This window comes from Varanus komodoensis, unplaced genomic scaffold (genome assembly GCF_004798865.1).
Source record: "Varanus komodoensis strain SLA01 unplaced genomic scaffold, ASM479886v1 scaffold69, whole genome shotgun sequence".
NCBI lineage: Eukaryota > Metazoa > Chordata > Lepidosauria > Squamata > Varanidae > Varanus > Varanus komodoensis.
The window spans coordinates 2,819,693-2,835,905 of NW_025336334.1; the positions used below are offsets into that span (position 1 = coordinate 2,819,693).

A 16,213-nucleotide genomic window follows, 5' to 3' on the forward strand; every position below is an offset into this window, starting at 1 on the left:
AGGTGTTTGAGCCACAAGGGGGCACCCACAGGCAGCAACAAATGATGAGCTGGAAAACAAGCCTTGGTTTGACCAGCCCTGGCCTAGAAGAACACCTGGTGAAAGTCCCAACTATCTACTTTTACAGAAGATCCTTCAGAAAACTCAGAGGTGACATTACCTGTTGGGGAGTGGGAAAGGAGAGAGGGTGAAGGCTGTAAGTGTAAGTTGTTGATCTTGCAAGACCCTTTTGAGGCAAATGTAGTTTTTAGAGAAGCTGGATCACATTGCTGTGAATATGAGGGATAAAAAAGGAGCTGTAAAACTACTGGCAGTACAGTTTACTTAACAGATCTTTAAAAGTTGTTAATGCTTCTGAAAAAGACTTGCTAGTTTAACATGCCTTTTAACCACAGTTCACAGTGGAGATCCACTGTATTGTAGATGAAAGTTAGCTACAATACACAGGAGTATTTGACCAGGGATGTGTGTGTATTTTTAAGTGTAGAGTTCAGCCCGGTATGCAAAGGCTGGAAAAGTTCTGCATTCATTTAAGAATATTTGGTTGCTTTTTAAACTATGAAGAGGCTGTAAAGGAAATATCAGACATTTGGGGTTAAATTGCTCAGCAGCTCACATTCTCATGGGGTTGTAGTGTATCTAGAGAAGACCAGGTTGTTTAAGTCTATGTAGCATTCCATCTGAGGGTTCTCGTTGCATATTTGCCTAGCTGGCAACTTGACAGATGTTGGCAACTCCTATCGGCCCTAGTTGCCATGGCTCAAGGTCAGGGATGGTAGGAGTTTCATTCCAAAGATCTGGGAGGCACAAGACTGAAGAAGATTGTGCTATGATTAGCAGAAGCAAAATAAGTTATGCAAGTTGTGAGGGGAGGCACAGCAATTTAATTTGAGTAGTTGCATGTAAACTTCAAAATTCAGCATTTATTTGTGAAGTCAGGGTGAATAAAAAAATCAGTAAGTATCTTGGCAGTTGACGTATTCTAACAGGAACTAAGCAATAGCACCAAACTGCTTGCACAATGATGTTTAAAGACACTTCCTTCTGTTTGCAGAAAGGGAATGTTGGATTAAATAATCCTCGATACCAGTTGTTCAGGTACTTTCCACCCAAGATTTCCAGACCCCTTGCAAGAACCAGGCGGCTTTGGCAAAGCCCACCCATGGGATTCAGGGGATTGAATAGATGGGAAAGTTAAATTGTTCTGTCTAAGCACACACTATAGTCAGATACCCTCCACCTATGGTTTTGAACTCTTCTAAATTAATGTGTTTGAAGTGAGCTTGCCTTCATATTCACCATAGTCCCTATAATAAGCATTCTGGTCAATGGAAGCAGCTGCCACTCAAGAAATTGCTTCTTGTAGGGCACTCCTGCACTTTCTCATTTATGAGTTTGTGGGGCGGGGTGGTGATGGGGGGGGGGTCTTAAAAGCGACATCAGCACTCCTAGAGCTTTGGCTGTACACAGTAGCTAAAGTATTACTTGTTCTCATCGTTTGGACAACCCCTCTCTACCCCAAAACAAACAAGCTTTGCTTTGGAAGATTAGCTATATAAGAAACAAAAGTTGAAAAGAGGCATGTAAAACTAGAATTCTTTGGCTCCAGGGTTTCAGTAACTTTAAATGCCGTAGTATTTATTGTGTATAAATATATACCAAGAGAACGGCACTCAAAGTGATGAAATACTGCTTGGTATTTGATGAATCAAGATGTTTAATGTCTTCTAAATGTCATGGTACAGCTGATGTATGCTAATTGATGGCAGCAGAAATTGCTTTCCATGGTCCATTTCCTAACTTCAAAAAATACACACAAGGTAAAATTTGAGAAATGAACTGATTTCTGAATGATTTTTCAGATAAACTAGTATGTGCACATGCACAGCACATAAAACGTTTAGGAAACATTTACTGGAAGTAGAATCTTCTATTTATTAATCATATGTAAGATTTGTGTTATTCTCATGTACAAAAATTTCCAGTTGCAATTTTCTTGCTCAGTGGTTGCAGCTACATAGCTGTAAGAAATTCATTGAACTACAAAGCTGAAAGACCCATGCAATGTATCCACTTATATATTAAACACACACAGGTATGTGTAGCATAAGGACCACAGTGTTTCTGTTTGTCTCTTGATCTTGACGTTTCAGTATTATTACATTCTGATCTAGAAAACGATTAAAGGCTTTGGGTACAGGCAGCTTCACTGTGTTGTATATTTCCAGCTACTACTGTACATATTAGCATACTGCTGTCACAAGTACAGTAAATTCAAAGGTGGATGAGCAACTAATGGGTAACTGATTTCCATTAGTATGGGCAACTAATTTCTTGGACAAGCTTTATACAAAGAATAGTCTGGAAAACAGCACCATACATCATCTCAACAGGTATAATGCACACTACTGGGGCAAAGAAACCCTGTTTGCTGAATACAACTCAAGTATAAAACAATGCAGTTATACTTTTGTGGTGAGTGCAGTGGGGAAGCAGGTTGTATGTCTTAAATTTACATCATACCTTCAGAAATGGTGCTCAAGGTTTCACAACCATGACACATTTGAATTAACTGCAGGCATTCTGAAAAATATTTTTGATAGCATTCCATTGCTTTATAAAGCAGCTGCTAGCTGCTTCTGTAGAACAGTTTCCCAAGTCAGATACACATTGAACATGTATTCTAGAAGTTGCATCAATTAGCGGAGCAGTCTTATACACTGGAGGGGTTCTAATCCTTTGACAGAACACAAGAGGGTGGCTGCCAAAGGTTCCAGTTTCAATCCCAGACGTCTACAGGTAGGTTAAAAAAGACTCCTACCCTTGCCAGTCAGTGTCAACAATATTGGGCTAAATGGACCAAGGGTCTGATTCAGTATAAGGGCACCATCCCATCCTTACTCAGAGGCAAACTTCACTGTATTCAGTGGGGCTTTATGCATTATGACTGCAACAAGAAAGTACAAGAACAACAGGTTAACTTTTTAAAAAGAAAAGCTGTAAGATCTTTATTTCTAGGCTATCATTTACTGAAGTTGCATGACTCAGAACTCCATCACAGATGACAAGCCACTGTGGTTGCCATTTTGTGTGAATCTAGAACAAATCCCATACAGTGGCTTGCCTTAGGCCAATATGGCTTATTCTTAAGCTTGGTGAACCCATTATGGGTTATGTTGTCTAAGACTAGGCAACTACCTTTCCTTTTTTCCAGAGATCAGTTGGCAGCCAGTGACAGCAGCTCTGAGTAACCCAAGTGACTCCTTCTGTGAGGTTTTTACCAGTTCACCACACTTTAATCTTTTCTGTGGAAGAAATCCAGGATGGTATAGAAAATAAAATAAAAATGGGCTTGCATACTTATTTGTTGCTGTGGGGGGGGGGGGGGTCCAAAATGGGAAACTTTGCCTTGGTAATGTCCTTGGAGGTGCCTGCTGACCAGGCTGTTGCCTCAGAGAAGCTACATTGCAAATGCTCAAGCAGAAGCAAAGCTGGGAAAGATCTTCACTTGCAAGAGGGAGCAGTGGGAATATCACCCCTTTACAGCTAGTTTTCTCTAGTTTTAAAGGGATTTTTGGCTGGACCTAACTCTTTTCAGTGACCTCACACTGTTCAGTGTTTTCAGAAATTCTCAGTGCTTGGGAAAGTGCAAGCCACCCCCATTTAGGGGAGGATGGAGTTTTGCCAGCTGGCTGTCAAAGCTCAGGACATACCTATCAGAAATCACACTTTAAAAGGAAGCCTAACCTTTGACTTAGGCTCAAAGGCTTGTGCTTCTGTAAATTGCAGTGCACCTAGACTCTACTAAGCTGTACCTACATCCTTGGACTTTGGAATTAGTCTGATTGACAATAAAACCATCAAAGTCACATGTGTGTGCCACATGGTTTTGCATCAAAGGACAAGCGCCCACTATCAATTATCTAATGGACTAAGGACCTTACTTCCCTTTCTGTCTTTAAACATGCAACCTATCATTGGCAATGCTTGACGGTGAACAGGTACCTGGAGATCTGGATTGCTTGCCTAGCTTTGTATGAGTGCAGGTTTCTTCTTTGCCACTTCAATCCTTACCGATATTTAATAGGAGCTTTTTGTATACCTCCTTCTCCCCCCTCCCCCCCCCCACTCCCGGTACACTCTGCTATTTATTGTTGAAGGAATGAAAAGCACCCTATAAATGAACATTAAAAGCTGCTGCTGGGGTGACATGCCTGTGCAGAAGCAAGTGCAGAAGCATGTCTCCACTTAGTGTCACAGAGGGAGGTGAAGAGCATGCTCTTGCAGAGGGACAATGGAGCAGCTTTCTTTCAGGAATTTCCAGAATATCTTCTGTGTTTACATTAACCACCAACACTGAGCTGATACAGGAGAGGAGACTGCTCTCCTTTTGGGAGGCAGGGGAGGATCAGAAACAGAGGAAACCAAAGGGGGACTTTTTAATCATACAGAACTAAAATATCTTTGTTGGAAAAGAGAGGGAAGGAGAGAAGCGTTCACTGCCAAGTTTATTTTTCACCTTACAAGCAAAGCACAGTTTAAGAGCTGTTCCTGTGTCACTTCCAGGCAGCTCAAGGGAAACCTGGGCTCCCACATCTGCTGTCGAACCCAATCTGTCTCAAGCAGAGTGAAACTGGTTTCCACAGTAAGCTGGGAACACTCTTTAAAAACTCCAGCTTTTCTACCATTTCTTCTGCTTTGTCTCCATACACCCACCTAGACTGCGGGTAGATTTTTGATCATTCTGCTTGCCTAAGGAACATCTAGAGTCGTACAATGATCAGCTTGCCTTCCCATCTTGAGAACTTGAGCTTCACCCTAAGCAGTGGAGCTGCCAGTGCCTTTTGCAAGGCATCCAATGACACAGAGGGCTACAAGGACTACAGCAACCAAATCAGTTGCACCAGGAAATGCTAGAAATGCAAACTGGTCTGAGATTGCTTGGGTACTTGAGCATGTGTTCAGAGGACCCATTCCTTAATGTTGAATGTATGTTTGGCCTATAGTAACTACATTGCTAGTTTGCAACTGGCTCTGGTTACTGGATTTCAGAAAAAAAGAGTGCAGTGGCTAGAATATTTACCTATGTAAAAAACTAGTTCCTAACATTGCATAAACAATAAGCTGGTGCAGTCAAGATGTATATTGCCTATCACCCAAACACTGGGGACTGCTAAGCCAGATTTTGCTATTGCACTGCATAAGGGAGAGGAAGATAGGCCCAACCCAAAATAGCTCTGAAGGAAAGGACCATCACCTACTGTACGCTTGCACACTGGCATTTGGATCCAGGACCAAATTTTGCCTTCCACAAGAGGAAGGGATTCCCCACAGTTCACCTTCAACAAAGTCTACTGACTCTGCAGGTGGCTGGAAGAGCTGCCCTTGGGTTAAAGAAGTCCACTTTGGCCAGTACAGTTGACTCAACTTGCACATGCAATTACAAATATATACCTAAATTACATCAGCCCAGCACTTCTTCTAAAACAAGGCTAAAACTGGTCTGGTCTAAGGTAACCAATTAACTGATTTTTGAGGTAAAGGAACCTCAAATTTAAAAATGTGATTCACACAAGGCCTGCCTTGAGTAAGATGTTTTTTAATGCAAGAACAACCTGTTCATGATAATTGAGAATCAAACATTTCTGATCAATTACAAGTCACCCAATTTTCTACTGGTACAGTCTGTGTGCCATTTTGCCTCTTTGCTCAAGTGAGGACAAGGAACTGATCTCCAGCTGCAGCTAGGCTCAAGAGGAACTGAGGGAAGCACTCGAGAACAGGTTTATCCCCTAATCCACATACAGAGCCTCCCAAAGGAACTGTTCACCTTACAAAAATATATATAAAAAAAGGATTGCACTTGCAGAAAAGCCTGTGCAAGCAGGCAAAAACTTGCCTCCAAAACCCAGCACTGGGTAGCCCAGTCCACAAGGACACACATTTCTCAGAATGCAACATACAGTAGGATGCTGGGGGCCTTCCACATTCAAGCCTTCCACCTATGCACCATCATCAGATGAACATGCATTGTGCAAAGCAAAATGTTGTGTCCCACATTAAGAGGTACGTTCAGAAAGGCACAGCATCATGGAGCAACAGCAACCTGCTGATGAACAAGAGACCTTTTCCTTCAAAAGCAACCTTTACTCAAAGGGGATTGTTGTAAAGCTCCCAAACCATAAACTGCTTATACAAGAAAGTACCTAGCACTCCCCATTAACTCATGTGAACACAGATTTCCCCCTCCCCACACCCCAAGTTATTAATCTACACTTTACGGAGGAGGGCTTCCAAGATCTTCCTGCTAATTTCAGAGAAAACCCACTAACCCTCTGAAGAATGCCAAGGTATACCAGAGCCCAGCTGGAACACGTGCCTGTCTGAAAGCAGAACATAGCTGTAGGCTGGAACAATTCAGAAATACCATTATATTTCTACCTATTTTTAGTATCAAGCTTTTCACACAGTTTACATTTCAACTACATATAGCATTCCTGAGGTAACAGCCCCCCCCAAAAAACCCCTCAAAACCTAGTCAAAGATGGTCAAGCTACCAAACTCCACTAGAATATATTGTAACATGTATTAACTGTGGCATATCAAACCACAAAATTCATAAAATTTAAATTGTTGCATTTAGCAGTGACAATCTCTTCCCAATGCAGGGAACAATAGATGGCAAAAGGAGGGGGTGGCAAAGGATGAGGTGGCTTGATAGGGTCACTGAAGCAGTTGGCATGAGCTTAAGTGGACTCCGGGGGATGGTAGAGGACAGGAAGGTCTGGAGGAATGTTGTCCATGGGGTTGCGATGGGTTAGACACGAGTTTGCAACTAGCAATAACCATCTCTTCCCTGTTGAACCTTGAAGTGACTGAAATGAAAAGGAGCTTATAATGAAAAATGGCAATGCATTGCTCACCAAAAAATTACGAGCCTAAAAAGGTACATAAGTTAATCCATCTCTCATCAATATAATAAAGAACTCTAATACAATGATTAAGAATTTCATCAAGAATTCTTGAGAAGCCTGCCTCCCCTCCACGTGATCAGGAGCACCTTCCTTGAGGCCAAGAGGCTTCCCCCAAGGATGGCTTTGTGGGAGCTGACCCAGGAGCAGGTCCCACTGAATAGGGTGCAGGGTTCTCACCTCTTTGGAAAGGACATAGGATTGCACTGCATGCCAGTCATATTCTTACCATGCATTTTAACTTACTAAAGAGCAATGACGAAGGGCAAGGAAAGGTACAGGGCAGTGGCACAGAAGTGAAACACAGATAAATTGACATCCAGAGGTCAATTACAGCAGCAGCTCTTTGCTATTTTTATGTAGTTTGTCCATTAAAAATAAGAGATACTTATGGGGCCTACCCCTGCTTTGTAGTAGGAAGTTAATATGTTTATAGCAAGTTTTGTCAACCAGTTGCTGTTTTGCTTGCAGCTTTCCATATTAAAGCAGCATCACTTTCAGGAGCTAAGCTACACAATGGTCTAATTTGGGTTGTACCTTTTAAGATAGCAGGTAGAGAACTGGATGCCTGAATACTTCCCCTCCCCATAAATGGCCCAGCACATACTGAATGGCTTCTAGTCTTCTGTCCTGCATGCAGGCTTTTGGATGTACAGGGAAGATGAATTTTTTCCTTAACATGATTGAAGTCAAAGACTTGGTCCTCTACCCACAGTAGTCCACTCTAGGAACAGTTATATCTGAGGCTGCTTTTCAAATAGCTCCCGCCTCACCTCTGATTAGTGTAGGAATGGGATCAAAAATGGTTGTTGTGTTTTAATATTAAGATTTTTTGCATGTTTGAACACAGCAGAAAGATTCCACAATGGCCATCCAATTATGCCTTTCAGGATAGAGAAAAAGCTACCATAATCCGTTATATAGACATGTCTGAAGAAATCAAGTTGCATGATAGACTGAACTACTTCCTGCTATTAGTAAAGTTACAACAAAGAGTAGTCATGGAAAGACTGTCATTTGTGTGCCAGTAATCTCAGTACAGAGAGCAGGTTCAAGGATTTGAGTGGCACTTATGTTCCTGACCCCTGTAACGTTGTCTCTGCCAAAAGATAAAATTTAAGTTACTACCTTGCTGCATTTGCTCTAGAAAAGAAACCAACCTCTTCTGGATTGTTATTTTCAATGAGCAGGATACCTGCACCTCCAAACACACATAATTTTGTTACCACCTTGCCCACCAACCTGATTTGTTTGATTAGGTTCTTGCAATGATATAGCATTAAAAAGTATGACAGTGGTGAAGAGTGAACAGGCTTTGATGCAAGAATCATGTCAAGAACTTGTGTCTGAACAAGCTAAATTTCAGGATGAAACTGGGTGCTGCCTAAATGAAAAGGAAAACTTCAGAGGGGGCTTTGCCTGCAGTGACATCCAGGCTTACCCTGCATTACAACATCCATGACACGCATACACAGCAAGAAACATGACATTAGATCAGTTACCATTCTCAGCCCTCTGCTTGTAAGTTAGCCAAGCTGCCTACTACTTCCTTCTAAAGTAGCACATACAGAGTAGTATGTAAATACTACTCTGTAGTACGTCTTTACAAAGTTATAAAGACAATCACAAACATCTAAAAGAAAGTTGCAAAGCTGTTCTGAGGATGTGGAAGATCTGTGACATTACTGTGACCAACTCTAGACTTTTCAGATCAAATCTGAAGAATCTTCTTTTGCTTGAAATAGCTCAGCTAAGAATAGTACATGTGCACAAAGAGCAGTGAAACTACCTCTGCTACACATAAGATGGTATTTTCTGTGCATCTTATTATACAGCAGACTTGATCAAAACTCAGCCAACAAATATCAAATCTCTCTACCATCCATGATTTTTGAATAATTCTCAGTTTTTTTGTTTTTTTTTTTTTTGAGAACTTAAAATAACAATTAGGCTTCTCTGTATCAAAGCACAGCAGCACCAATACAACAAAAACTTAAACTGATCAATGTGGCCATTTATCAAGTACTGAATAAAAGTTTAAAGATATTTAGGAGCTACTTCAATTAGCTCCAATTACCAACAATTCAGGATACTGTATCTGGCTGAAATCCACTAGCATTTTTGGTATTAGAGTCTTACGGTCATATTTTCCCGCTTTTCTGCTGCAGACTTGCTATTAGAGACAGGTTTACTTGCCAGACTGGGGCCAGGCAAGTACATCTCTTCAGTGTTCATCTCAAACCTTCAGATATTTTTGGCTGGGCTTTTTGCTGATCTTTGGTAGATGAAAAAGATGTCTGGAATCAGTTTGTGCTGCAAGCCCTAGGAGAATACCATTTGACAGAAGGGGAAAAACCAAGCCATCTAGTTCCAGTTGGACTACTAGATGTAGCCAGCAGGCACTCAGTCCAAGTCCCTAGTTTCCCTTGACTATTTTGCTGTCCTATCAAGTTTAAAACACAGACACAAAGTTGTTTTATTATACCACAAGGAGGGTTCTCAACAGTCTATGAAACAATATTCATTTGTACATCAGTATGAAATCCTATGGACATTTCTCATAAAGTATATAAAGATTAATACATTCTGTACAGGTTGGTTTCCATTTACAAAGTGAACACTGTAACAAATTGTTCATAAAGCATTGATTTTAAACACAGCCCCTACTTTTGCAGTGGTAGTTTTTCTCCTTTTAATTCATTGGAATTCTCCTGCCAGTCATACCTATAAAGAGACGTAGTTGTTTTCCATTTCTTTTTAAAGTGAGCATAAGTATTACAGCAAAGGAGGGAGGGAGGGAGGGAGGGAGAGGCACTTCTTGTTTGGCTGGCTGGTAATTCCTAGACATCCCTTTTTCAGTGTAATGCTAAGTTCCTGACGCTAGATGGTGGTGCTGTAACAGAAGACCACTGTAGTCAGTCTTTTAGGCACTTGGCTGCAAGGTTTCCAAGGCAGTGCCCAGTTCTCTGCTATGTCATCAGAATCGGTTTCTGCCGCACCTCCAGAATATCTGAGCAAATAAAAAAAGAAAGGATGACAAGGCGGGTGGAGAGGATTCCGAGCCACACTTCCTTTTGCTATCTACAATATGAAATATTCTCTATAACACACAAAGGCACTCATGTTCTTCCCATTTGCAGAGGCACTGACATTATTATGACACCTCCATGTGAACTAGAGTCTAGAAACTGGATCCAAGTCTAATTACTAAGAAAGCCTGAAAGGAAACATTGAAAGCCTGAAAGGGAATATTGGTACACATTCTCTCTCTCTCTCTCTCTCTCTCGGGGGGGGGGGGAGCGGAAGAGGTGTGTGGGGAGGGAATTGGCTGAAACTGATGTTTAAATCCATCTCTCCCCAGGTGTGGTGGTCCCAATCCATAGAGGGCCCCCTGAATGCATGCACATACATAAAGAAAAGTAGCAGAACAGGCAGGGAATGTATTTAATGTAATGTGCATTTGCTCCTTAGCCTAGATCTGATTCAGCAAGGTTACATTTCAACACAGACCAGAGACAGCTACACAAGTTCCTTTCTTCAGTTCAGGATCTGAAGCATGAGGGGGGAAACTTCCATAAGCCATCGAAATGTGCCTAGGCATGCAGAAGGCAAGCTGAATTTTCTAGCATTACATAAGTGAACTTATCTAGCACCTAAACCACTGCTATACTGACCCAGGACCCAGACAAACTCAATTTTAGGCTGGGGCAAATATTTTTTTCTTATTTATTTATTTTTCTATTTATATTCTGCCTTTTTCCTACAACCCTGTGAGGTAGGTTGGGCTGAGAGTCTGTGACTGGCCCAAAGTCACTCAGTTGGCTCCATGGCTGAGCGGGGACTCGAACCCAGATCGTCTGAGTCCCAGTCCTATGCTCTTAACCACTATACCACACTGGATATGCAGATGATACCACTCTAATGGCAGAAAGTGAAGAGGAACTAAGGAGCCTCTTGACACGGGTGAAAGAGGAGAGCATAAAAGTTGGCTTGAAACTTAACATTAATTAAACTAAGATCATGGGATCCAGTCCTATCACTTCCTGGCAAGTAGATGGGGGAGAAATGGAGGTAGTGACAGATTTTATTTTCCTGGGCTCCAAGATCACCACAGGCGGGGACTGCAGCCAAGAAATTAAAAGACATTTGATCATTGGGAGGGAAAGCTATGGGAAATCTAGACAGCATACTAAAAAGCAGAGACAGCACCCTGCCGACAAAATGCGTATAGTCAAGGCTATGATTTTCCCAGTTGCAATGTATGGCTGTGAAAGCTGGACCATAAGGAAGGCTGAGCTCCAAGGAATTGAGGCCTTTGAATTGTGGTGCTAGAGAAGACTCCTGCGAGTCCCTTGGACTGCAAAGAGATCAAACCAGTCAATCTTAAAGGAAATCAACCCTGACTGCTCTTTAGAAGGCCAGATACTGCAGATGAAACTCAAATATTTTGGCCACCTAATGAGAAGGAAAGACTCCCTGGAGAAGAGCCTAATGCTGGGAACAATAGATGCCAAAAGAAGAAGGGGACGGCAGAGGATGAGGTGGCTAGATGGAGTCTCTGAAGCAGTCAATGTGAGCTTACGTGGACTCAGGGGGATGGTGGACAGGGAGGCCTGGAGGAATGTTGTCCATGGGGTCACGATGGGTTGGACACAACTTCATGACTAGCAACAATAACAACAATTTTCTAATACAGTTTTAAATTTGTTTTTAAATTTTGTATGGCAAGCTTTTTAATGTTGTTTTAATATGGTGCATTTTAATTTTTAATCTGCTCTTGTAAACCACCCAGAGAACCTTGACTGTTGGATGGTATATAAATTAAATAAATAATATAAATAATAATACTACAGATCTTATATGCTTGACTTAAAAATGTGCTGTTATGTAAGAAATTTTCACTGTGGGTGACAGACATATGAAAGGTGAAACACATTTCATCTCCTTTCCAGTGGTTAACCAGCAGGAACACACAAATGGAGCCTCAATACTGCATGTTGTATGCTACTACCAGACTTAGGAATTTTGGTACCCAGCCACATGCAATGCGGTGCAATGCCAACTTTGATGTTAAAACTGCACTTGAACAAATGCACAGAACACAGCAGTCTGTTTGTCATGCCCTGTCACTGGAAAAGATAACTTTTATTGCTCATCCTTGCCTGACCAGGAATCTTCTGTGATGCTGGCCCCATCAGAGGCCTTACCAAAGCCCTGCAGAAGAGGCCAGCATTTATGTCAATGATTTATGTCCTGGTGAGCTCCAGGTTTCTCTAACACAAAAGCAGATGAGGCCTCACCTGTTAAGATTCGATGCAATGGCAACGTGACATAAGTTAAGTGTGCATAGAGTAGAAAGTTTTCATCTGTTCTGTTGAGCTTCAGCCATGAGCCCACAAGAGACCTTCCTGTTCCAGATAAAGACCGGGACCGTAGGTTTGTTGCATTGTGCAGATCTGTCAAGAGCAGAACAAGGTTGCAGGAAGGGAATAAAATATTACTACCTACGCGGTTATCCCCCAAGGAACAAGGATCACACCGCAAGACCCTTTTCGTGCAGCACTGTATTTCCCAGTAGTAGCTGAAAGCTGGAAGCTCACAAGCAGGATGGGCAATCACAAGAAGGGGGTGATAACCACCACTTTGAATTCTGCCTGGAAACACACTAGTAGCCAGTGAAGCTGCTTGAAACAAGGAAATCTCATGCTGCTTGTAACTGTCACCAGTTCACAGTCTGTCCACAGCCTTTTGAGCCATGTCAAAGGCAACTCCACATACAGTGCATTGCAGTCATCTGAATGGAATGTCACTATGGCCTGGGTGACTGCAGCCACATCAAATATCTCACTTCAGTTTTTGCCACTTTAAAAACTTTGCAAGAAGAAAAAGTGCACCAGGGAGACAAAAGCCCTTTCCCTGCTGTGCTAAGGGACATAAACATGAGGAAGCATTTAAAAACACAGTGTCCTGTCTAGCTGCAGTCTGAAATGGTAAAAGTTCATTTGGCCACATTTGTGGCTCCATCCCCAGAATATCTATTGTCCAATCCTTCTAATCACTTAAGAAGTAACCTGCCTTAATATGGTAATATTTTCCTCAACACTTTTAAGACATGCTGCAGTCTGGCATCATATGGAAGCTCCTGGAGGCAACAGTACATAATGTAGATTCAGGGGTCAAAGTGCTGCCTTGATGCTAAGCAAGTGTATCGAAATGTAGTCTGCAAACTCCTGCTTTGTGCAGCACACCTATTCCCAGTGTAACTACCACCTCATTCCCTCACTGCTGATTTTTCCGCATCACAGAGATGGACTGAGAGAATGCAAGCCTGATTAAGTCACACTGATGCCCAGTGGTCCCAGCCATCCCTTCCAGTCAAATTCTCACCTCCATCCTCATCATCTCTAAAGAACTCCTCACTGTCATTGGCAGAGTGGGATTTCTTCATTTCAGCGATTCGATTCCGGGGCACTTTCCTCTTGAGGGATGGAGAGAAAAAAGAAGGGCGGTTGTTGCGTTCTGGAGTTGGAGGAGTGCTGAAGGAAGTGACCTAAAGGGAAAAACATAGCAATGACTTATAAAGAAACACTAAGAGGTTTCTATCAATTCTCTGGTTTTGACTGATACTGCATTCTATTGTGAATATCATGCCATGTCCAACAAGCAGAAAAATTACTGCTTGTTCGGAATATAATTTTTAAATATTCATATTTTCATCCCTTCCCTGAACAAATGAACTTCCATGTATGGAAACTAACACATTAGCTGACAAATTAACACATGTTAGGGGGCAATCCAATGGGGATCCGGCAAGCCTCCAAACTCAAAGGACTATGGGCATCCAACACAAACTTTGCCCCCACACGCCTCCTGTCCTGCTAATAATTCAGACGGGCCCTTTTGATGATCTAGCAGCAGTGCCTCAGATAGGAAGGGGAGGAAGCTGGACGGTCACCATGATGTGCCATCCCCTGAAGTACCTGTTCTCCTGTAAGGCCCTCTTAAGCCCTCCAAAGTCCATCTTATGATCTAGGACAGTCTTTCCCAGCCTTCTGTCTTCCACACATGTTTGGACCGTAGAACCCAGAATTCCCAGTCAATGGCCCTACTGGATGGGAATTCTGGGAGTTGCAGTCCAAATGCATCTGAAAGCCACCAGGCTGGGAAAGGCTGATGTAGGAAAAGCAGCTGATGCAATTCTTCCTATACTGGTTTCAGGCAAGAGTGAAGGGATATTTGAATGCAGATCCCCAGCTCTGAGTTCCAAATATTTTCTGAATGATCAGAATTTGAATGATCTTTTGGTCCTCTAGATGCCATCTAGGGGACCACAGGATCACTCTGCCCTCCAGTATTAAATATTTTAATGCACAGTTGGCCACCTGGAAATCTAGGAGCTGTATCTGGCCCCACAAACAATTTTATCTGACTCCCAAGAACTCTATCCATGGGGGTTACATTTCTGTTGATAGTTTCATTTAAAAGGATAAAATAATTTATATGTATATTTATAAGAGATAGTTATTCCTCTCTGTAATGTAACAGTGTTAGCTTGTTTGTGCTCTGGTCATGCTCACACCTCAGAGTGATCCCCAGGTGTGATTTATACTCTACTTACTCTCTCATGCAGAGGTGAGCCTGGGTTTGAATCCTCCTCTGTACCATATGGAGAAGTGTCACCTGTTGAAATGCGACTCACTGCCATTTCTGCATGTCCTTTTCCCTGTGGTCCCTTCATTCGCACAAACTCCATATTATTGTATTTGTAAAAGCCAAAAGACATCCTTTGTGCCATTTTTGCAGCAACACTTACCTAGAACAAACAATAAAAGTTTATGTGATGTACAATGTCAACACTCATTATCAGGACCTATTTCAATCCTTGGAGAAAGAACGGAATATAAATGCCTGTAATAATACTTAAATAAACTTCCACTCTGCTCTTAACATTGAAATTATCTTAGACAGGAATGCAGCCCTTCTGATCTTCTACACATCTCATCAGCTTTTGTTGCTATCAACTATTATACTAAAGCCTTTATGGCTTTAGAGGCATCACAACCAGTTTAAGAAAGTGATGTATGAGATCAGCTCAGTGTTATGACATTTATGCTACAGAGTTCCACAAATTTCTGTTGTGTTTTCTGTAACATTTGCATGACAAATGTCTAGTTTAGGTCACCACACCAACTGTAGCCTTCTCTGCACAGACATACCCTTTTGCTGCCATTAATTATGTTCTGGTATTGTCCAATTTAGATCTTTCTGAAGACCACTTGAAAACTTCCACTGGATCAGAATACAGCAGCTACACAGTTAACCAGGGCTCACCTTGGACATACTTTGTCAGTATTAAAAGCTCTTTACAATATGGAAACCATTATCAACTGGCTGTCTTAGCAGTAATTGTATATCACTTACGTTCACCTGCATATATATGTATGTGGAGAAATATATTAAAATATTCCCCATTCAGTATTTCTCCAGACTAGTTTATGTTGTATAATAGTCATAAAATAAAATTATTATATGCATATTAAGTCAGTAGCATAACAACATTGTAACTTACTCCCACGATGTTTCTAGATGCAGTCCAATGTGCAAGTTTTAAACTATGAAACTCAAGCCTGCAAAATCATTAAGACCATCTTTGGTGGCTCTGGTCCAGGAGTCTACCCTCTAGCACAGGGGTCCCCAGCCTGTTAGGAACTGGGCTGCACAGCAGGAGGTGAGCAGCGGGTGAGTGAGTGGCACTTCATCTGTATTTGCAGCTACTCCCCAGCGCTAGCATCACCACTGGGGAGCAGATGCAAATACAGACTATCATTAGGGCCTTTTTGGGTCTTGGGCCTCGAAAGGAGGAAGGGGAGGCAGTGGCAGCACCAGGCAGCAAGTGGTGCAGGGCATGTGTGAGTGGTGGGAGAACCAGGAAGCAGGTAAGGGCTGGGCTGCAATTCATTACATATTAGAATGCAATAATAATAGAAATAGTGGGTAGGATTGAGAAGGTTTTGCCTCTTCTGCAAGAGTTCATGATTCCTCTGAACACCTTGCCTTCTAAGAACCAGGGATTTGAAAGAAAGCGATGTGTGGGAACCCTCTCCTCCCACAGCCGCTTCTCTTCCAGTCTGTTTCTGATATGAGAAGTGAGTCAGACTGGGGAGAAAAGTGCCTGCAGTGATGGAACATGACAAGAAAAGCAAGGAAGTCTAAGAAAGGAAGAGGTCCCCATAGTTGTATAC

General features: G+C 42.0%; 1 protein-coding gene across 3 annotated transcripts in view; it reads right to left on the minus strand.

The window, feature by feature from the left end:
* Positions 1-2,976: 2,976 nt before the first annotated feature.
* The window catches only part of KIAA0930 (KIAA0930 ortholog), a 65,754-nt gene continuing 52,517 nt past the window's right edge, over positions 2,977-16,213 (minus strand). For all 3 annotated transcript variants that reach the window (XM_044450830.1, XM_044450828.1, XM_044450829.1), the window contains exons 8-11: positions 14,590-14,784; positions 13,359-13,521; positions 12,272-12,427; positions 2,977-9,981 (exon numbers count right to left, since the gene is read on the minus strand). In XM_044450830.1, the coding sequence (XP_044306765.1) occupies positions 9,941-9,981; positions 12,272-12,427; positions 13,359-13,521; positions 14,590-14,784 (555 nt within the window). In that variant the 3' untranslated portion in view covers positions 2,977-9,940. The remainder of the gene's footprint in view (positions 9,982-12,271; positions 12,428-13,358; positions 13,522-14,589; positions 14,785-16,213) is intronic.